The sequence below is a fragment of the Cololabis saira genome, chromosome 3 (genome assembly GCF_033807715.1).
Source record: "Cololabis saira isolate AMF1-May2022 chromosome 3, fColSai1.1, whole genome shotgun sequence".
Classification (NCBI taxonomy): Eukaryota; Metazoa; Chordata; class Actinopteri; order Beloniformes; family Belonidae; genus Cololabis; species Cololabis saira.
In genome coordinates this window covers 28184642-28208420 of record NC_084589.1, presented here as the reverse complement: position 1 = coordinate 28208420, position 23779 = coordinate 28184642, and the positions used below count along the sequence as shown (strand labels likewise).

Below are 23779 nucleotides of genomic sequence, written 5' to 3'. Positions count from 1 at the left end.
TGGAACTGGAAGCTAGTGATCCACCCTGTCACTTCATTTCCATGGACGAGGCTGGCTTCAATCTGACAAAGCGCAGAAGACGGGGTCGAAACCTTATTGGACATCGAGCCACCATTGATGTGCCAGGCCAAAGGGGTGGCAACATAACTATGTGTGCCGCAATATCAGATAACGGTGTGCTGACACACATTCCACTGATGGGTCCATACAACTCTGAACGTCTAATAGCATTTTTAGACACTTTGTACAGGGATCATATCCTAGGTGGCCCAGCCGAGAATATGGCCCAGCCCAAATATGCCATAATATGGGACAATGTAAGCTTCCACAAGTCAAACCTAGTAAGGCAGTGGTACGCAAACCATGACAGAATGGTGATGGAGTTCTTACCACCATACTCCCCATTCCTCAACCCCATTGAGGAATTTTTCTCAGCCTGGAGGTGGAAGGTGTATGACCGAGAGCCACACACACAAGTGACCCTTCTGGCTGCAATGGATGCAGCATGCCAAGACATTACTGCAGATTCCTGCAGAGCATGGATTAGGCATGCAAGAAGATACTATCCACGCTGCCTTGCACGGGAGGACATCAGGTGTGACGTGGATGAGAATTTGTGGCCTAACAGACAGGAACGGGAAGAAGCTGAAGATCAGGATTGAGATTAGAATTTGGGGAGTTGTTCATATTTTTTTGTTTACCTACTGTATGACCTATGTTTATATTTTTGACCTATGTTTACACTTACGTATTGTATTTCACCTTTGTTATGTGCAGTCTTTTTTTTTTTTTCTTTACGGACTGCAATGTCAATGTTTGCCAATAAAGAAGTCATTCTGTAAATGTGAATCTTGTCTTTTCCAATCAATCTTACACGTATACATTATATGAGGTCAAATGTACAACACTTGTCATCACACCTAAACCACATTTTACATCAACATGTCTCTTCAAAGTGCCTTCAATTGACAACATGACTAATGAATTTGACTGTCTTATCCGTACACAATGACACAATGATTAAACATTCTGATGGCACTGACAAGTATATTGACACAAAAACTTGCTTTTGAGGGATGGACTAAGGATTTTGAGCAAGAGACTGGCTTTTGCAGGTGATCCACAGTGTTTTGCTATTTGTTCAAACTGTTTTGAGAAATGCACTTGATCTTCTGCAAATTGCAAGTATGATTGGAAAAATGTACCAAAGTGATTGAGAAAAACTGTAAAAGAAAGTTTCCCAAATCCAGTTAGAAGAAATGTCAGACTTTAATAGCGATTCAATTATTAAAATACAAACTAATTCTATTACTTATCCACTCCGCCAAAAGCAAAAAGGATCCAATTTGAATTAGTTAATAAGATATATTCAACTAATTAGTTTTTGATGTCTAAATTCAATTTATATTCAGATAATTGTGTATTTTGTTTGAGGAACTGCGAGGTCTATTTTGAACCAGTTCTTCTGGATGGATCTACACAGCTGGCCTAGCTTAGAGAACTTTGTATTCTCTCCACTGTCTGTTACGAGTGTAGTATTTAGATTAGAAAATATAAACAAAAGGATTGAATATTCAGTAAATGTTTTTTATATTAAATGTAAAGTTCTTTAGTCATAGATGTAAGAATTTCAAAAACAAACCCACATTTAATCATTGGAAGAATGATTTTATTTGATATTTATAAATCTCTGAAATTAGTGAAAAATAAACATGCAGAAAAACTATGTTCAATGTTTGGGCATTTTCTCTTCACGCGATAACGCCTTTTTTTACACTCTTTTCTCTATATATACATAGTATATTCTATTTTGCCTAATATTTTTGATGTGTGGTAACCCTATGGGATTGAAAGATTTAAGTTATGGTTCATTCTGTTTTATTGTATTTCCCATTGTATCTGACAGAAGTCTTTTCCTGGCTCCATCTGAGTTAACTATGTCGTTTTGAATGTTATTATATGTACAAAGTGCCCAACCTTTGTTGTGTATTTTGCACATTCGAATTTACAAAAAAAAAAGGCCCACACTGGAGGCCTCAGGACTGTGATATAAACCTGTCTTGTGATTGATGGGGGCGGGATAAAAGTGTGTGAGGCATTGCCTGTATAATGTAAAAAAATGTATATAACTTTGTTTGCGAAATTTGTACATAAGATTTTGAGATGAACAATCTATATTTTACTTTTAAGCTATAACAATGCTTGTCATTTTCATAGTAGAGTTATCAAACAGTAATTATAAATTCACAAGTGACGTTGTGCTGAAAATAATGATACCAAACAAGGCAAAGTAAATCTTTTTAATATATGTACAGCACACACACACACACACACACACACACACACACACACACACACACACACACACACACACACACACACACACACACACACATGCATGGTGGGGGCAGAGGGTGCTCAAGCACCCGCCCCCTTTGCTCAGATGCCCAAACTGCCCTTCTGTCAATCAATGGCCTTTCTTTTTTTTTTTCAAAGGCCTTTAAAAATAATATTTCCATTTTCAAGTGTGGACCTATCGTGCCATTCATTCACCAATATCACCTAACAATTAATTCAGCTAAATAAAATGATATGATGAACACCCCCCTCCCTGACATGCACCTGGCAGGCCCTCATCACGTGACCTGCTGGTCTGCAGGAGATATTTTCACTTCCCAGTATGGTTTGCAGCAGTAGCATTATGTGCACATTATGTGTGTGTGTTGTTGTTGTTGTTAGGCACTTGACGAATTTCACTTTGCCTTACTACAACAACAATGCTTTGCAACTGTGCGACATGTGCTGTATATTGCTGGTAGTAATTAGCAGCCATTAGCCGCTCGCTGACAGAGAGGGATAGATATGCAGCTACTCGTCTCTCTAGGTCTTTTTGCCCACCGTTTTAGAGATCATGTGATTTTATTTAAAGTAATTTAAATTAAGTTGCAACCCCCACTTGGCTGCGTGTATGTGTGTGTGAGTGCGTGCGTGCGTGCGTGCGTGCGTGCTTGCTTGCGCATCACGTGCGTGCGTGCGCATCACGTGCACCAGATTTCTATTTTATTTATCAGGATATTTAATTGTGCAGACATGCCTGTCAGGAGAGGAGGTGGAGTGAGGTGCTAAAGGCCGTAGATCCATCACCAGCTGGATAACAAAGAGCACAACAGGAAGCACATGTACCAGTTATTTATGTTGTATGGATAATATGTATGTTGTCATTTCTTTAGTTTTGATTAGTGGGTATCCAGACTTATTATACTTTTGTATTTTTCCATTAGTTTCAATATTAGTTTTAGTTTGTTATTATAATAAGTGGTTCGTGGGTAAGGTTTAAGAAGTTCAGAGCAGGTATTACAATACAAAACACAACAGAGTTTTGTATTGTAATGTAACAAAGTAACAAATGTAACAAATGTATTGTCGGAAAGTGTTAAAGTCGTGTTCCATGTGTCCCTTTTTAAATTTCAGCACCTGCCCCTCCAAAGGTCTCTGCACGTCCCTGCACACACACGCACACGGGCGGGGGCGTACAGTGTACAAAAGTGACAATGTGTTACTATCACCACCTGCTGGAAGAAAAACCAACTTCACTGTACTGCACAATACAGTATAGTAAAAGTTTTCTGTCTACGACTTTAAGTGCCATATATCTTTACTCTGTTTTCCACACTTTCCACCTGGGGCTTCAGCATCAACACCTGAACAACTTCACCTCCACAATTTTCGCAGTGCACACTTTAAGATACTGCTGTACATGGGTGCAGATCCCGGGGGGGACGGGGGGGACATGTCCCCCCCAATTTCTGAAAAACATGAATTGTCCCCCCCAATAAAAATACCCTAAATTATTCAAAATTGAACAAATGTATTTTCAGACTTAAAGGTTGAATATGTAGAATATTTATTAAAAATATATTTCTAAAAAAATAATACATCCACGGTGCATTTTGACGTGTACAAAATGAAAGTATTGCTACTCCATACATTTTTTTTTTTAGTCTGAATTAATATTTTTAAAATTTTTGACGGGCTCGACAATGACTTTTTGTCAACGTCCTGTGCACTTAGCAATGGGTCCTTTTTTTTTTTTTTTTAGAACTGTTTACCACCATATCTGTGTTAAAACATGATCAGTTAGTTTAAACAACTTGTTTAGGGCTCCATATTTCATCCATATATCAATTGATCGTGCATAAAGTAGTCCCATAGGATAAAAGGAAGATGGTGTGAAGAATTTGAGATGAGTAGACACTACATGCCCAAAACCCTTAAAATTATGAATTACAAATATAACAGTTAAGTAAGCAGTGACACACACTGTTGGCTGTTTAGGACAAATAAACAAGAAAGGTAAGCACAATAAATGATTCCCTGTGCAGTATTTTTTGGCGAGCCTTTACCAATTTATGGCATGGTATGAGTTGCATATTGGCAAAAAATAAAAAATTAAAATCCCGTTTTTGCCCCCCCCCCAATCCTGACATCGGATCTGCACCCCTGCTGCTGTAATCAACTTGCAATGAAAAACGGACTCGCCAGTCTCGGGCATGTGAGGAATGTCGACAGGTATCTGACTGGAAACGGCTTTACTCGGATCACCTGACAGCCCGCTGTTTAACCTCCTCAGTCACGTGTCATCGTTCAAGTTTCAGGAAACCTTTTTTTTCCCCGTCCAGAAACAAAACTACGCAAGTCCCGCCTCCTCTCGATCCCTATTGGTCAACGTGACAACCGCTGCGCTCTGATTGGTCAATTTAGAGACATGTCTTTCTACGTGGAAATTAAACAACAACCCCCTTCTTTAAACTGCTTTCTGTATATTTGATATCGTCTCCGAAGGTAAGACGGCTGGTTTTACACTATTGTCGGGGAGTTATTATGATTATTATGTTGTCAGTCGTGAAGGTGAGAGCAGTGAATCTGCAGCTGAACTCTGTTTATGTGGCCAAGTCGCAACTTTTGTAAACTAGATGCCAACCGTCTCTCAAGGTGTCCGCTGTCAGTCACGTTACTTATTTACACAGTGTGACGCTTCATAGGTGACATTTACAGTGGCCTTCTTCCACACTTGTTTTTTAATGTCTATTATTTGATAAAGGGGGTTGATAGCGCAAATTATAGTCCACCCTGTCGCTGACAAGTTGTGACTTTTGGTTTAAAATTGTGTCTTGAATGTCACTAGTGCCATTAGTGGAGATCTTGAACTCATGCAATCATCTCACTATATACTTAAAATAAAGATCCAATACAAAATCCTTCATAGTAGAACTGAGATGGCTGTTTAAAGCACATAACTTGAAGCCAGAGTTTTTGGAGTACAGCAAATACAAGTCTTTTGATTTGCCTTGTTGTTTTAGTTGGCAGTTTCCAACGTAAAATGTGAGGAAATCATGCAAATATGTTATCGTTATCATAAAACTGGATTTATAGTCCGAGTTTTATTTGCATAGGAAGACTATTCCAGCTATTAACATAATTTGTTGGGTTCTCTGACATGTATTTATATTTTGTATTCTATTGAAAATGCAATTTAACAACATTAACATTAATTTGTTAATAAGGGAGTGGCCAGAGTTAGTGGGTGGAGTCAGTTTGCCTCAGATCAGAATGTTGCTGGATCGATCCCCTGCCCTGTTAGTCCACAGGCCAGAGCCCAACATTTCACTTGTCAGTACCACTCATCTTACTTATGATTTTTGAAAAGATCCAGGTCTATAGATTTATTTTGGTATGATAACCCTTCCTGAGTGGCAGCTGTATCATAGTTATCAGCTCATGAAGTTACCCAGCCCCTTCAGAAAATTACATTTTAGACTCATGTACAGGATATCTGTCAATGTTTCACAATATTGTCTTTGATATCATTTTAAAGGGGACCTTTGAAGCATTCATTCCAGCTAAGATGCAATACATTTCCTGAATCATTATGGTCCTATGAGTATTCCAGTTTTTGTATTTTGTGTCTCTATTGTTCCTAGATGACACAGGGATAAAAGATAGTATATCATTAGGCGAAAATGGTGTAAAAATGTGTGTTGTTTATAGTCTAAAGAGCTGCAGTGACCTCTATGTTGGTCAGAAAGATTCACATCTTAGCTTGACTGAATGCTTAAAAAAGTGACTGTCCCCTTTTAAAATGACACCAAAGACAATATTGTGAAACATTGACAGATATCCTGTACATGAGTCTAAACCAGGATATGCAGCAGCATCTAAAATGTAATTTTCTGAAGGAGGTGGAAGGAGGAAGGGTTATCATACATAAATATAATCTACAGTCATAGATATTTTCAAAAATGATAAGCAAGTTTTGTCACCTTGAGTGGTACTGATATCTGGTCTGGCCCATGGACTATGTCTTGTGTGCAAATGTTCCTTGGTTAGAGTCCAAACCTCACGTTGCCCCTGATGCTACTCATGGTTCTGGTCCCAAGCGCCAATAACTAAAGGCATCCGATGTAAAACCCTGTCCAGAATCAATTTGCAGAATACAATGATTCACTTTCAAGACCCCTGCAAAAAAAAAAAGAAAATAACATTTCCACTGACATGAAGCCAATCGTTAATTTTGTTTAGCTGAAAACCAAATAATTTGTCCATCCAAAGCCAGAGAGAAGACAAAATGTTCTTTACTAACTATTCAGAAAATGAATGATCAATTACTGTCCAGTGTTTTCATCTGAGGGGTTTCAGTCATCTGAAAGTTTGACATAAGAGCAAGCTTTTTCTTGACTTGAAAAATGTTGGCTTTAAATCTACCCAGGCATGCATGGGGGCATATCATCTAAATCATGTGTTTGCACTTCCTTTTAAGGTAGAACACCAACAGTTTTCTGAACGCTATTTCATGTATTCTCACCACATTATCAACTGTTTGAATCAGGATTCCATCCCTGCTCAGCAGATGTTTCCGCTTGCTACACAACCCTTTTAGCTGTGCATTGTAGTAGCAGAAAACCACTGATTATTGCTGTTATAGTCGAACCTGCATGCAGTTTAAAGAAGAGTGATTATCACTGATCATCCACCATTGTGTTTCTTTTAGGATGGACCCTAAAACACCTCCAGACAACATACAAACTTAACAGTACAGACAGACAGTGACAATGCTGCTCCTGTTGACCGCAAAGGGAACATAAGGCTGTTTGCCATGGTTGCTGCTGCCATTGGCAAAAATGCTAGTTAAACTTGTTTTATTAGATGGCAAGGTAGTGTATAATTGGCTGAGAATATTAAGAAATTACTTCTGGTGTTGAGTTTTGGACAACCCACTTTTGAAGTTAGAATAGGGAATCAAAATAACCTGCTGATGGAGTACAGTGAGAAAGTGCTGTGTGGGACAGGGGAGGTGGATCTGGACCCCAACATTGTGAGTGAGGAAGCAGGAAAACTGTATTCAGAACTACAAGTAAGACACTTTCATTTTTATTTTCTGTCATTTCTATTCATATAAAAACAATATAGATAATTGATTTGATTGAAAAACGCATATTTGCATGTGGTCACATTTTTTTTTCTTTTCTTTTGGGATGCTTTACCTTTCCATAGACTGTTATTGAGACACATGGCGAAAGTGTGGTGGAATCCCTGGTACCCATATTTGTGTGGGTCCTGGAGGGGCTGGCCAACCATAAGGCTCAGCTGAGAGACAGGGAGGAGGAGGCGGAGAGAGAAAAAGCTGAGCGAGAGGAGCTGTTGGAGAGATATCAAGCCGAAAAAGCTCAAAGGAAAGAAAGTCAAGAGGTGAGGAATGATACAACAGTGACTGCTAAAGCAGGGTTTGTGTTACAGGTTTGAAAGTCCATAACATTGACACTTTGCTGTGTGTGGAACTGTTTTCTTTAGAAGTATCTGGAGTTGGATGATCAAATTGAACAGGAGAGGAGAGCCATGAGGGGCAGGGAAAAGGAGCGAGAACGACGAGAGAGAGACCTAGAGAAAAAAGCAAGACAACAAGCTGATCAGTGTAAGTATTTGAATATTGACTGTGGAAAGTGGAATTTATTTTCATTGCAGTTTTTTTTCCTGTACAATTATGGTCCTTATTTTTTTCATTGTATAAATACAAGTTGCCAACTGTTACTGCCAATCAGGTTTTCGTATGTACAAGGTCAGATGTTTATCACATGTATCCTTTCTTTTTTTTCCTAAGCTGCATGTTTTCTCTTTTATTGTAGTGGTGGCCTTGGAGGAGCAGAAAGCAAATCTGAGTAGAGAGCTGAGTACACTGAGAAATACTCACAACAAGGTCAGATACTTCTTTTTAGCCCAAACACTCATACTTACAAATTAAAGTTTACATACAGTCATCAAGTACGTGAATGTTATGGCAATATTGGATTTGAAATTATTTCCCTGAACTGTTTATTTTCTGAGGCAGAAAGCCGAAGTGGTTATTTTAGGCAGTTATTAAGTGGTTAGATTGAACCCCATCAGTGACTGTTTCGCCCTCAAAAAAGCAGCCCAGTTATAATTTCAAAAGGAAGTTTACATACAACCCATCTAGGATGTGACAGTCATGGGAAGCTATGATATCAAAGCCACTTTGATATCTTGACCACATATTAAAGTGGCTAATTTTACTGTTTCTTTAGCCAGATTCAGCTACTTCTATGTCCACATCAGTGGGGGTTTTTTCATCCTCCATAAAGCAACTAACAACTTCTCAAGCAACTCTTACAAGAGTAATGTCTCTGTCCCACTGCTCTGATTCTGATCTCCCCAGCCGGAAGCAGGTTTTAAGGATTCAATGAGTTTTTTATCGTCATTTCAGCACATGTTAGACATGAGATGGAAAGAACGAGGAGTAACAAAATAGAATAGAAATAAATAATAAAATAAGATAAAAATATTAAAACAGTTAACAACAGTGTAGCACCATGTAAATGAGGGAACAACTACATTCTGTGCAAGTTGTGCAGTGTAATGTAGCATTGTCTGCTACACCGTAGCATTGTCTGTGGTTTTCAGAGGAGGGAGATCAGGGCAGGGGTTGAGCATGGGGAGGGGGTTGGCAGGGGCTACAGGGGTCCTGCAGAGTCCAGCAGTCTCACAGCTTCAGGGAAAAAGCTGCTCCTAAGTCTGGAGGTCCTGCTCTTGATGCTCCGTAGCCTCCCGCCTGAGGGAGGAGAGACAAACAGAGCATGTGCGGCGTGGGGTTGTTGTCCTTCATGATGAAGGAGGCCCATTTCCTGCATCTGGAGGTGTAAATGTCTGTAGTCGGACTCGTCGTTGTTAGTGGACTACAGGCGGAAATTAGCAATTGTTGCTATAACCTGGCTCAAAGCATCTCTTCTTGTTTTACAAGATTAATGTTTTTTTTGTGCATTATCCCTGTTTTAAATAAATAAATTCAATCAATCAAATCAAATGATTCATCCAAATACAGCTGTGTCATCTGCAAAACTTCATAATCAGACAGCTTGGATGTCTCGCTGAGCAGTCGTGTGTTAGCAAGGTGTACATGAGGGGGCTCAGCACACAGCCCGGGGGGGAATCTGTGCTGAGGGTGATGGAGGAGGAGGAGATGTTGTGTATCCTCACAGACTGCTGAAAAGTCCGGGACGGGACCCAGTTGAAGTGTCCCTGGACCCAGTGTCTTGAAGCACTTTGTGACTGCTGGGGTGAGGGCTACCGGCCCACAGTCATTCAGGCCTGTCACTGTGGAGGTTTTGGGGATGGGGATGATCGTGGCGGTCTTCAGGCAGGTCGGGACCACCTCTGTTGGAGGGAGGTGTTGAAGATGTCCGTCAGCACCTCCGTCAGCTCGTGTGTGCAGCTCCTCAGCAGCCGTCCGGAGATGTTATCAGAACCAGCAGCTTTGCATGGAGACTGTTCTCCTGGTGGAGGGTTGAGTCTGGTGCTGGAGGAGGTGTTTGGTTCGTCAAAGCGGGCGTAGAAACTGTTGAGAGCGTCCAGCAGAGAGGGCTCCTTGGGGCATTGTGAGAATGCAAATCCAAATACTTGGCAACTACAGAATATAACATATTTTTCTTATTGGATTGTGAAATAGTTGATGCTCAAATTTTGATTAATAACAGATTTTCTAAAATGAGTGCAGGGCTGAAAGTCCTGCAACATTATTTAACTTCTCAAGGCCTCAGAACTTGACAGTTACTAGTTACTCCAGCTGGCATCTTCTTTCTGCCAGAATTAAAAGCGTTTGTTCAAAACACACTCTAAGGAAGTCAGAGGAGCTCAGTACAGGTCTGAGGTTGGGGATTTTAGTTCAATGCCAGTCAGGAGCATCTCACTGAGCCTTTCAGTTTCAGTTCTTTTTTTTTCTTTTTCTTTTTTTTTTGCCGGCAAAGTTTTTTTGCAAATTGTATCCAGACTACCCAGGAAGAAGCCTAACACTGTTACCCACAGTCAAGACTAAATTGAACGGTCAGAAACCACCAAACCACAGGCTTCTTTTACAAAGAGACTGCCGTCTTGCTACAGAATTTTTGGGCTGGGCTGAAGTTTTCTGTTGACCACGTGTCAAGGAAAACCCTTCCACAGGAGAGTGTCATGGATAAGCAGAGAGTGAGTCCCATGGCCACATTTGTATCCTTGGCCATACATTTTAGCTTGGCAGTCCAACTTGAGAAGATTTGTTTGAAAGTAAATTAGTCTTTACTTGTCTAAAAGGTTGACAGATAAGTCACCTTCTAACTCAAAAGGCTGTGGTTTTTTTCCTGGTTCATGGGCAATATACTGAACTCCACATTGCCTCCGATGCATTCATTGATGTGTGATTGTGTATATGATAGAAAAGGTGCCTCAACTCAGTACAGAGATGTTTTCTAAAAAGATGAACCTGTCTTAATCATCTAAAACATGACACCCTGACATCTATGCGTTATGCAGTGCATTTGCGCGGAAAGACATACATCCTCAACTATGTCATCAAGGCCCTATTTTGTTGAACAATTCACACTTAATCAACACACTTTGAATTGTGATATGAATCCATGGCTTCTTTGTGCACAATTGAGGAGAAATATTGAATTGGAAGCATCTCATCATACATTCTGCTGTTGGGGTTCAATGATAACACGTCACATTTTGACGGGTGACAAAACCTGAAAAATGATCTATGTATAACAGTTAACGGAACAAAAAATGGGTTAGTACATGCGGCCATGCATCTCATTCATCTCATTGTTGCTGTGTATGAATGGGTTAATGTGTTTTGTAGTGTAAAGCACTTTGAGTTGTTAACAAAACAAGAAAAAAACCTTTATGAATACAGCTCATTTACAAACAGAGGCAGATGTATATTTAGAGTTATTATTGGAGTCGTTAAAATGAAGCATTCTAACCGAGCACACTAACTGATCTGAACGGTGGTGATGCTCCGAGGCTTTGGTGTTTAAAGTTGAGCTTGTAGATTACACAAAGTGGGGCAATAATAACATAAAAGACCACCTCGATATTCTTCAGCATCTTCTGTCTCTTAAATTATCTTTCTAATACTTCCTTAACCATGAACCCAGCCAACATTTTTAAACCCTAAAATAAATTAAGCCTGTGCAACAAATACAACAAGGTGGATGTTGAGCAATCATTGTGGGACAGAAAAAGTATCTAAAGTAAAGTACATTTTGTGATGACATTCATGTCCTCATTGAAGTTTAGGTTAAGTAATATCTTGTTATACAGTTTTGCTTCTTGTATTTTTCTTTACATGATATTGATATTTTCTCTTTTAGTTGGCTCACACATATCGGGAACTTCTGGAAAAGAGGAAGGAGTCTGAAAGGGAGTCTCCTTCAAGGTTAATTTTAGTACTTTTGTTTTTTTAAAGATAATTTCTTATTTTGCATGCAGCGTCTCATTCAGGAAGGCTGTTAATTATCCTCAGCAGCTTTATGAGTCATACTCAAGCTGCTGTATCCGCAAAAATCAAATATATATATATATGATGGCCAAAAATGTTGACATTTATGGAAAGTGTTTGCAAATTTTTTGCTAATTTTGTTTTTTTTTTCTTTAATATCATCACTCCTTGTTGTATTTAGGAATCATGTACGGTCCAAGAATAGTGACCTTCCTTCTCATCTCTTGTCATCAGAATCCAACGTGCATGAAAAGGTGAATTGATTAGCACCCAAACACGCTGCATTTGTGCGTTGTTTTTACCTGAGATTTTGACAATGATTAAGCTTTGGTTTCCTGTTTCTTTTTTCTTTTGCAGATGACCAAAAGGCCTCACTCAAACTCATGTCCTCTGTATTTGGAAAACGTTGATGCCAAGGAAGAAAAGGCGATTGATATTTGTACAAAGCCTGCTCTGGATCCATTTATCAACGAGATCATAAGCTCCACTCCTGAGCTGACACAGTTTTACGACTCTGTGAAAGCAAGGTAACAACCTTAAACCATAAATTTGGTTCCTAGAGACTTCTGAAAGGCACAGAATATGTTTAAAAATAAATTTCTAAAAAAAAAGTGTTTCCAGGCTGTTTTACCTGCTTTATGTTCTAGAATTGGTGTAAGAAGTAAAAGACGTGATATACACAACATCTATTATGTCACATTCTGAAGCCTCCAGTTCACAATTTTGTAACTTGCAATTAGTTTTCATTCATAAAGCAGCCTGAAAAATGTTAGGGAACCAATTGTACAATTATTATGAAAAGGAACATTAACAGGAGGATAAGTAGCACCGGTTAGTTTAGCTCCTTCATTTGCAAAAATGCTGGTACTTTTCCTACCTTTTTATACTATTGCAGCTTGACTAGAATGCTAGTTATTGTTTAGTTGTCACCTGGAACTATAATTAACAGATGCTGTAATATACAATATCACAAAGTAAGTAAACATTTGCGCTTAACTGACAAAAGTGGCGTGAAAATAAGTTTTAAAAAGTTCTATCTGAAAAATCCTGACAGTTTTAAATTAAAAAATGTGTAAAAACCCTGGATTTAATTATGAGCTAAACCAAAGTTTTACTCTAACTTCATCTTCAGCACCCCGGTTTGGCAGATCAATGAAGAGCCGCTGAAAGATGGGGACAGAATGGATGAGGTCAAAGTGGAGGAGGAGAAGGGAAAAGAGTTTCAGAAAAAAGACCAGGAGGAATATGAAGAGGACGAGGAGGATGAAGTTGATAGTATGGAGTGGGAACTGCGTAACACTGACTCTGTATTCTCTGAACTGTCTGAACTAAGTCGAGATTATGTGGACACTGTTGACCGCGGGGCCGGTATAAAAGGTAAATGTTGTTTACCGCTTTGACTTTGATATCAGCAACAGTTGAATTGATGCTGATCACAATTTACAGCAGAAAATAATGTTGCAAGCGTGCAATTTCCGTCCTGATAATATTTCACACACAAAGTAAGACGGACTTTGAAGGTGTCAAAAGATTGGTTGAAAATATAGCAGGTTAAAATATTTATTACCCTGCTAACAGTAAGTATAAATATGTGAGTGCAATGTTTTTCATGCAGCTTCCTTTTTGTAGTCGTTGTGGTTTCTTTTTGGATATGCAGTTTTTGCCCGTTTAAGAAGTTTTGATACTTTTTTCTGTTCAGGTAGTGCAGACCAGTTTGAGGAACTGAAAGGCATCCAGTGAGTCCTAAATATAATCTCTTTGACTGTTACGTCTATTGGGATTTCTTAACTGTGTGGGGGATTTTTCTGACTCTTCAGTTGCTTTGTTGGATAGAAATAAATGCTTATATTTTAAATGCCAGTTTAGTAAAGCAGCTATTGATGTTTCAACCGTTTTAACTTACATATTTGTTTCTGTATTTCTCTTCTTGAGTGATTTGGCTGAAGCTGCCCGTAAGGCCTTAATATCTCGGGTAGGTGAGTTGACTGATGACCGTTCAGCTCTTATCCTGGAAGTGACCACTCTTCAGGAGACAGTCTCACGATTAGAGGGGCGGATGAAGGAGAAGGAGGAGGAACTTAAGAGGTGCAGAGGATTGTTTTCAACATTTTTTTCAAATCTCTTAATTTTTGAAACAGTTTGAATAGTTTCTTTTGTGTCCATTGTCTTTTATAGACTACGGAAAGAGCTGGAAGAATTCCAGTCTGATCCTAATGTAGGCAATCATATACTATTTTCGAATATATAGTCAAGCAGCATTTCTTATGTTGCGTGAAACCTAGCTAAATGAAATGATCTCCATATTCCCATCCAGGCTGGTCCTCCTGCTTTGATGCACTTTTCTCGTTCTGAAATGGCTCGAGTTGTCATGGAGAAGAACCAGTACAAGCAGCGTCTGTTTGAACTGCAGGAGGCTGTAATACGAAGTCAGGCACTCAAGTAATGTGGATTTAAACCGGTTTATATTTTAATTTATTATTTGGTATGATTTCCTCAACATAGTATATGGTCCCTGCTTCATTTCATATTTTGACTTTCTTTTTAGAGCAACGCAGGTGGAAAAGTTTACACAGGAAAGAAGGTCAAGTGTTTGGACAAAGTAAGATTTTCTTTTTTTATTAAATTAAATTGCTAGTGTGTTGTCATAACAAAACACACCCATCTTGTTGTCACCGAATGGCAATGAAGTTTGTCGTATTGAAAATGTTAAATGTCTTGCGCTACAAGCCACAATTACCCATATTCGCTTCAGCGACACAGCCACACACTGATGAACGCTTCAGGGGCAATGTTAGGTCCCGCGTCTTTCCTGGGGACGTTTCAATTAACTGGACTGAGACCAGGAACTGAAACACCGTCTTAGAGGAGGCAGAGCAGCGGACGACTGCTTGATCATTTGAACCTTCCTACGCAGTAAAATTAATTAATCTTTCATGTTTTATGTATGTAGAAAGGCTAAACAGGAGCTTAAGAGGGTTACATGGGTCTTAAAAGCATGTTCCTTCTGTCAACTTGTGGAGCGAGACGTGTCAGAGCTGCTGAACGCAAACAAGTTTTAGTTGGCATTAGGTACATAGGTATTCTTTATTATTAACAAAGTGTTTGAACACAATTTAGTTCAGGGTGTGGAGTTTGTCGGGATAAGTGGTGAAGTGCAGAGATGGTAATGTACATATTCATAGTTGAATCTATAGAATAAAGAGGCTGATGTGCAGAGTTGTTGAAGTATGACTAGATTATGAAAAATGACTGAATGTTATTTATTTTTTTCTAATTTAAGATTCAACCGCTTCCTCGGCCTGACCAAGGACCCGCTGCTGCCACCTCCTACTTCTGCATCCTTCCGATCAGCCTCCCCATCACTCCACCGTTCTTCTGTGGGCTCTCCACAGCCACAGCTACCGTCTGTCGGTCGAACGCAGGCTGAGTAAGCACCGGTCTCTTTCTGTCACTCTTGCAAATGCTCCCATAATAACAAAAGCAAAACTTTTTGCAAATTGCACATTTTAATTTTAATTTTAAATTGAAAAAACATGGTAAGTTTGCCCTTCAGAGAGCAAATGTTGAACGTAAATCTCTCTTTATGTTTAATGTGAGACATATTTTGCAAGATTGCAAGATATTTCACAACTTGGGATAAAGTTGGGTTATTATGGACATTTTCCTTGTGCATCTTTAGGTGCTTTGGTGTTGAGGATACCGAGCAATGAAGGATTTCAGGTGTTAATGTTAGTTTTTTCATAGACAAGTGTTAAGGTTTGCAGTAGCATGGGATTGTTATTTTCGCATTCAGAATACATAGATTTTCTATTGTGGACATGTCTGGACTTACTGACATGTGAATTCCCTTTACCAAAGGCCATCACAGACTCTGGCTTTTGAATATTGATTTGTTTGACCACAATACTTGTTTCTAGTGTGTAAAGGTCAATCATTGATGCCTCTGAGCCCAGAGAAGTCAGTGTCACCTCTGGGTAAAGGTTAAACTCAAGCTTCTTTTTTTAACAGTAAAGTTTTAAGTGGCATTTGTGAATGGAAGAGTGTTTTTTAGTGTTCAGGGATCAGAGGCATCCAGCTTTAGGTCACGTTCTTACTGTTTCGTCTTCTGACATTCCTCCCCATCTTTGAACTATTAGATGACATTAGGTTGTAAAAGGAAAAGATATACAAACCCCCTTTTAACGATCTTCACCCCACCTTAAGATATCACCTGGAGATCTTCTGCATGTCTTTGGTTTTCAAAAATCATACGTGTATAATCCAGGTGCCATAAAGTAAAAACCCTGCCATGTTTCTGGATCAGCCTGTACATTTAGAACAGGGGTTTTCTCTAACGACCTACCATCTACCTGCAGAGGAGCAGGTTTAGAGATTGGTTGGAACAACTGCTGGACTGGATTTTTACTTTATAGCACCTGGATTATACACCTCTGTCAAAAACTCAATTTTGGAGGATTTTGCTTTTGTAACAAATCATGATGACAATCATCTGTTCATGTTAATTATTTTAGATTATTCCCAAACATCCCTGTTTCAGGCGTAAAATGCAGAGACATGTGTGTTTTAACAAATGAAATGAACCTGACATCCCAAAACATGAAGTATGTTACGTTATTATGCCTGACTGTGATAGAGGTCAAAAATATAAGAACTGCTATTCAATGTTTTTCATTCTGGGTTACACCTGAAGGAAAACAGCAATTTTTGTGTTTGTTTGCTCCAAAGGCTGTATTTCCTTCAAGTGTACAGCATTTTTTTTTAAAGAAAAAACAAAACAAGACAGTAAGCCTTAATGTCAAGTTGATAAACACCAGCAGCATTTTTTGTAGACCTGCTTCTCCTGCTGTTGTTTCACCACGTGTCAGGAGGAGGGAACTCTACAGAGCCATTCGCTCCCAGATTTGGGCATCTCTGGGAAAGCAGCAGATACGTGGCTGGAGCGTGCCACTGGCAAACACTCAGGTAGTAGAATCTCTGGCGTAAATAATAAATGGGAAAGGATATTATGAAGTCTGCAAGTGGTAAAACTGATAAATATAACTGGAAACTTCAGATTACTATACATATGCACACCTTTCTGTGTGCCCTACTGTCTAACATTCATCCTGCTCTTCATATACAAAAGAAATAGTGTGAAATAGATTGTCATTGTTGTAGGAGTCCAAAGAACCTGTACCAGAGCCAAAAGATGTACCTGTTCTAGTTCAACTCAGACTGTTGGATCAAAGAGACTCCACTGCCAAGGTAAATCCTCTCACAGTGCTCATTGCTTTTCCTGTATTTGACACTTGAACTAGTTAGAAATGATGACCAGCAGCGAGAGAGGATGATGTATTTCTTCAATAGCAGGGGAAAATAATTACAGATGGGACAAGATATTTCTTTAAAACACTTGTGATCTGTTAGAGTTGTCAAAGTTGAATTGTTCATTATTGAAAAGATATAAGTGCCACAGAGAAGGGAAAACAAATTCCAACAATCATTAGCTGGTTAATTTACAGCCTGAAATGAAGCCCGTTCAGCAGAGTCGGTGACTCTATCCATCCATTTAAAACTACATTGCTGCTACCGACCAGCACAACCCTGCTCTAGCTGCATGTTAGAAATGAACTTGGACCGGCATAGTAGCGGTTGTGCAGAACCCTTATGAACCCAAGTAAACTCACATTACACCTGTCGTGCACTTAAAATGATTGCTGACTTCATTTTTTTCTCTTCAGCTAAACTGTGCTGTTGCAGTGACACCCGAAGTCTCCGGAGAGGTCACGGTAAGTTTGTCATTATCCTGGTTAAGTGCAACTCCAGTCATTCTCTAAGACCACCCAGCCATGACTAACACAGCCTAGCCACAGGTTGTTTCATACCACTCATCTCTCCCAACTCCATATCCATCCTTCTCTGCCAGTGCTCTGTGTGGGTACTTTCTGGCCCTGCCTCCTGCAGTGATATTACAGTGATTGATCCAGCACGGTCCAACACAGTACTGGATCAGTTCAGCCTCCCTCCCACAGCCCCTGCCCTCTGCATCTGTGCTGTGCCTCCCATAGGTCAGTGCTGGTTCAGTGAGCTGCAGCAGCCATCTGAAAGGAATTTTGCATAATTGCCTAGTGTTTGATTATAATTTTCTGTGAAAGTAATCAATATATAATCAGTTTGTTTGGTATTTCCTTTCATATGTTTTTATTGGTTGTGTTATATCAGGTAACTCTGTGGGAACCGTGTGGATTGGGACTCAAGAAGGAAGGTAGTGCCAACTGAATAAGCCACACACTTCATAGAATTTTGTCCATCATGTGTACTATTCGCATGGGCTTGAAGTATCTCTGGACCTGCAGTCATTCTAAAATGACAGCTCGACATCCGTGTTACATTCCGCCCATTCGCGCTGGATAAGCAAAATCTGTGTTTTACCAGAATGTACAGACATTTATCCCAGAAGTGATGTCAAGGCATTTAGTTTTATTACACAATTACCTTTCATTTAAAGGAGCTTGAGGCCGGATTGTGGCAAGATTTATGAAAAAAATCCGTATACATTTTAAGTTTTCTAGTAATAATGTCAGATGAAGCGTTCCAAACCCAAAAGAATGAGCCCTCTAGTGTATCTCTCCTTTGCCTTGAACAGGCTGTGTGCTGCAAAATGTGCTGCAATTCGGTCCTGAATTCCCCGCGTTGTGACGTCACATGACGCTGCATGTGCGTTCTCCCCGTTCTCCCGTGCCGGCTTCACTGTTGGCTGCAGTACCCCCAACGGCCGTCGTGGTGAAGGGTGGCGCTACAGAGTCTCATTTCTTAAAAGGAGCCTCAAGCTCCTTTAACATTAACTTTGAATGATGAATTTGGATTCTGATCAGAAACTCAAGAATTAGCTTTCAGTGATTACATGTCACAGTTTGATAAGTGACAAAATTGGAGGATGCCGTATCGGTCTACGTGTTTAAATTAAATTCAACAGTAAATGTAACCATAGCTTTCGTTGGAGCCTTAAAGGTTTTGTGCTGTCAGAGAGGCTTTGAGCTTGAAAAACGATGAAAAGTTTCTTACTGCATGATGCAACCACATGTGTCATCATCTCTGTCGCTCTTCTGCTGATCCGGACTTGTTTCATAGCTCTCTGTGTGAAGCTTAATGATAACTCAATTCTGTGTGTTTGTCATCCAAAAATATCAGATTATTATACTGTATGTAGTGAATATAGGCTAAAATCATACTATAATATCACACTATGTACCGCATCTGCCATAATCACTCTTCACAATTTCTTAATCAAACATTCCTGCCCGCGCATCACTGAATTTCTGACGATCATTTCAAATGAGATTCAAATCAAAGACGTTCTCCACAGGTCCCCAGATGACTTTAATCCTGTTGGAAGCATTTGACACACATTCTTTCCCCTTTTTAATTTTTTTTTTCTTTTCCTGTGGTCTTTCCTGCACAGTATTCTACTACATCCTGCCACTGCTCCCAGGCGATCCTGTCTGCAGTCAGTCTGTGTCTCAGAAAGTGTCCATTCACTCACGTGAGTTCCCACACCGTTTGTTCAAGTACAAGTTTATAAAAATAAATATAGTATTAGCTTTTAAAATATATTGACACATATATCTACTTTTCCCCAGTATTGAGAATGATCTAGTTGGTATTGACTCAATATTACAGGTATTCCAACGGTCGGGTTATTGCTGGTTTAGCTGATGGGACTTTGGTGTTTTTCTCACACACTTCAGGTAAAGGTCTCTTCATGTAGTCACAACAAACAATTACTTAATCTTTATGTTATGTGTAGTAATTCATACTGGTATCTGTATATAGATGGCTGGAATCTGCAGTCCCATTCTGTGATGCCTCTCGAAACAAACCCTTTACAGCCAATTCGCTGTTGCCTTGCAAAAGGTGGCCGTTTATGGGTGGGATACTGGAACAAAGTTCATGTGGTTGACATTGATGGCAAGAAGGTTGAGGTAAGAAATAGAAGATGTATGTACTTTGTACTTTGATTTTTTTTTTAAATTATTATTATTTTTGACCACATGGCCTTTTAAAGTCACCATCATCTATTCATTTCTTGCTCTGCAGCAAATAGTCACAGTTTCAGAGCGCAGTGAGCAGCAGGTTCGCTTCCTGTGTGCTGCGGGAAGTGGTGTGTGGACATCCTGCCGCCTTGACCCGGTCCTCAGGTTATTCGACTGGTCCACTGGACGGCCGCTACAAGAATTCGATGTTACTGCTTTGGTTACAAAAACTTTAGGTACTTAGAAACATTTCTTTTTTCTTTGCTGCAAATCAGTTTCATATAAAATAATTACCTTTGTCTTGTTAGACTAACTGAAGCTTGTTGAGTTATTATTGTCATGTACAAGTTTGAGTTCTGAATTTAAAATGTGATCTATTTTTGTTTCTCCTTCTGTAGGCCAGCCCTTCCTGACGCTCTCACCTCTCCAGATCACCTCTCTCACCATCATCTCTGGTCGTCTGTGGTTGGGCACAGGGGGTGGTGCCGTCTTCTCCATTCCCTTGTCTATAAGTATGTTTTTATTGACTAAGTTTTAAGGTTTTAGAAATGCGCTCTGTCTGGTATTACATATTAATGTCTCCAGCTTCAGAGGCTGTTTCCATCCCGTATTGCTCTACTGCATCAGCCCAGTTGTGCTTCCACGGACACAGACAAGCGGTGAGATTCATCATTGGTGCACCTGGTAAGAATGTGTCACTTGTTTCACATTTTCAATTCAGTAAAAATGTATGGAGCGCTTTAGAATTGGACTTGCACCTTTATTTGCCTTTTAGAAACTGTAGCCCAAGTTTACTGCAACTTTGTGTTGAATTCAATCTCTTGTTTTGACATACAAAAAAGATTTAAAAAAACAAAAAAAAAGCTTTGGACACACAGGGATAATTTATCATCTTAAAAGTGTGGACACTCTTATTTATGCACCTGTGCAAGTGTCCATGGAAGATTCCCTTTTCTAAATTTTAAATTATGAGAAGTGATGTTGGTAAATAAGCAAATCAACATTAATTTGTGCTACTTTTGGGCTGATTACTTTCATCATTATTAAAATAAGCTGGTTGTACCTGTTTGTAAGTAAGCACCGTTTTACCACTTCACCTGCCAAGCTGGACACTCCCACTGGCAGCTTCTGTGAAATACGACCATGTGCTGATTTGCCGGCGATAGTAATGCTTCTTTTACATGTCTTTTCCTCTCAGATTGTTTGATCACCACTCCCGGCAGCAGCAATGTCACTACCGCTCAGCTCATCCTCAGTGGAGGCGAGGGCTACATCAATTTCCGAATTGGTAAGTTCAAAAGAAATACCTATTGATTGTCAAGTTATTTAAATCTTTTTCATGCATTAGATTAGTTCATTACTACATGTTTGGGTTGATTCAGCTTGTTTGTTTAACGCCTAACTGAACTGTTAAATTTTCCAGGAGATGATGGAACTGATGAATCCATGGACGTGTCCCAGGCCACACCACAGCGGTCTGAACGCAGTCACATGATCATCTGGCAGAATCCCACACCTTCTGTGCCCAGCCCGGCTCTCTGACATTAATCATCTCTTGATTCTGTGCCTGTCCAATAAGGCAGACATATACATATGTATCAAAGTGGAAAAGGGTGCTATCATGGAAATGAGTGAACCAGCATCTCAATGTGGCAACAATAAAAGGATTATGTAAAGATATCTGATTTTTACTGTTTCATACTGGTTTACCTCGTTTTTTTTTTTTAATCTGTCTCTTGACTTGATTATAATACTGGAAAGTTATGATTTCTTGTGAGTCATCTTTTTAGAATTTTATATCAATACTGTATATCTGGCCAGTAATTTAGCTGCCCATGAACCCTTGCACTAAAGAGTTTGATTTTACTGATCTACAGCTCTCCAGCAGATTTTTATATTGCTTGTTCAACAACACTCAGAGAACAGACATAAATATTATATTTGAATTGAATGTGACTCCTCTTGAGGCTGGTGTGTACATTTTCAGTTAACTGGGAACTGGAACAGGTTTAGTTATTCTTTCGGGATACAGACAGTCAATTTATCTCTGAGGTTGCATTGAAACTGGTCATACGTTCTTTTGTAATGTGTGCTTTGAAAGTTCTGCCAAGAGTATTGACTAGAAATGCTTGTACTCCTCATTGCATGTGGAGCAACTACAGATACCTGCACATTATACTGTAGGTATTACTGTATACGATTGTGTTCAAAATCCCCTCTCTTAATTGAACATGTATTTGTAAAATGTCTTTATTTTTCCATGTGTCTGCTTAATGTTTCCGTCTTGAGAGATTTAATGTGTTTTGTGTTAAAATTTGATATGTCTATAAAACAAAGGAGAGACAATTCTTCCAAGTTTCCTGTTCAGTATTTGGGTGCACATTTTGATGTAACAGTATCTACTTCTTCTTGGAAGGATTGAGTATGAACTCTTAATAAACCTTGTTCAAATATGATCATTTTCATCAAAGTGCCTACTTTTCCTATAGTTCTCTTGCTGAGTGTTACTCTCATAATATGGCTTTTAATATAACAGTTTAGCCAATGAAGGATTTTTGATTTTCACAGGCAGTTAACAAAAACAATTATGCAGAAACAATAGCTTTAATCTTCAAAGCTTGCCTTTGTACCTGGTTTTCATATCAAGCTAAGCAAAGTACACAATTCAATTCAATTCAATTTCCTATTAAAAAAACCTTTGTGTATTATGAATAAAAACTGGAGAAGGATGACAACATGAATGACAGTCCATTGGGCTGCTGGGTACATTCCTAAGTAAGGACAGTCTTTCATGTGACAGCAGTAGGTCAGTTGGTCTTCACATCTTATGTTGGACTGCTATGAGTCCTGGGGATCCTTATCCTGCGGCTCAAGTTACGGGCCAGTCGGTCCACAGCGCCACCCACAGTCCCACCAAGTGCCTTCTTTGCAGTCAGACCCTCAATGTTGCCACTGTACCAGATGACCCACCCTGCCATGGAACATAGTACAAAGAGAGCTCCCGAGTACACCAGCAGATCCCCAAAGTCACGGTCTTGGATCTCTAGTGGAGCAAAGACACCCAATAGCAAGCAGGTTGCACCCACCAGGTCCATCAGCACTGCAAACACCAGAGCCAGCTTACAGTGGGACAAGCCGTCATACTTGGGTGCCATGGTTCCCCTGAAAGACAAAGAAGGGTTTGTCATGTGGAACGTGCTCTGTTTCTACAACTCCATTAGTTCTCCATTAGATATGTACCAATAGTCTTATCTCAGAAACATAAATAATACAGAAAAAGACAGGAGACAAACTGAAAGGAGGAAAAAATGCAAACAAACCCACAAAGTGACATAAAATGACAAAAAATGTGAGGCATCCACTGACAGATGCTAAACTAGCCCAACAAGAATTAGAATTAGAAAAGTTTGATAATTGCATATAGTTCTGGACACAATAGTTTTGTATCAAATATAAATTATGGAAAAACTGAGACGTAAGATGGCCATAGGTGATAGAAATAATCACAAAGTAATGTGGAACAACGACACAGTATTTGCAATATAGCAATGATCCCCCGCCCCACTAAAATAATAATAATGCAGCGAGACACAACAAGGTTACAAAAAGTATCATTACAATCAGTAATCACATGACAACACTGCATTGAGAAAAAACCTGAACATACTCAGGCAAAACCAGGTTTTAAGATCTAGTGAACATAAAGGGACATGAAATTATGCAAAACATCCATATGATACACAGAGATAAATTGTTTTTGCATGTTTTCCCCCCTTTCGCTCGGGATACTCTCGAGAAGTAAAGGTGGAAGAACCTTTGCATATCTAAAGGAGCGTTTTATTTCATATTCTGTTTGTTCATATACAATTTCCAGTGATTCCATGTTTTCAAAAAGACACATTATTTTGTTAACTCATGTAACTACAATGAACTAATCAAA

At 39.3% G+C, this 23779-nt stretch overlaps 1 protein-coding gene across 2 annotated transcripts; it reads left to right on the top strand.

Annotated features, from left to right (window-relative positions):
• The first annotated feature begins 4766 nt into the window (after window positions 1–4766).
• Window positions 4767–22295, top strand: si:dkey-17m8.1 (C-Jun-amino-terminal kinase-interacting protein 3). 2 transcript variants are annotated; one of them, XM_061717021.1, is made up of 28 exons: window positions 4767–4842; window positions 7049–7411; window positions 7552–7746; window positions 7849–7969; window positions 8181–8251; window positions 11700–11764; window positions 12009–12081; window positions 12185–12354; window positions 12960–13204; window positions 13527–13563; window positions 13760–13912; window positions 14003–14042; window positions 14142–14266; window positions 14373–14426; window positions 15108–15254; window positions 16693–16789; window positions 16985–17071; window positions 17548–17595; window positions 17733–17874; window positions 18029–18071; window positions 19269–19349; window positions 19487–19554; window positions 19640–19788; window positions 19904–20075; window positions 20238–20351; window positions 20425–20523; window positions 21038–21127; window positions 21263–22295. In XM_061717021.1, the coding sequence occupies exons 2-28, from the start codon at window positions 7313–7315 to the stop codon at window positions 21379–21381; spliced, it is 2904 nt and encodes a 967-aa protein (XP_061573005.1). In that variant the 5' UTR covers window positions 4767–4842; window positions 7049–7312; the 3' UTR covers window positions 21382–22295. The 2 variants fall into 2 exon arrangements, with proteins under 2 accessions (XP_061573005.1, XP_061573004.1); XM_061717020.1 differs by having other exon boundaries at window positions 16657–16789.
• The last annotated feature ends 1484 nt before the right edge of the window (window positions 22296–23779 follow it).

Excerpts from the sequence above, each read along its gene's own strand:
- si:dkey-17m8.1 (XM_061717020.1), top strand. The coding sequence starts at position 7,313 with ATGGAGTACAGTGAGAAAGTGCTGTGTGGGACAGGGGAGGTGGATCTG. Across the intron at positions 8,252-11,699 it reads TGAGAAATACTCACAACAAG|TTGGCTCACACATATCGGGA; the intron begins GTCAGATACTTC and ends TTTCTCTTTTAG. Across the intron at positions 12,082-12,184 it reads AATCCAACGTGCATGAAAAG|ATGACCAAAAGGCCTCACTC; the intron begins GTGAATTGATTA and ends TTTCTTTTGCAG.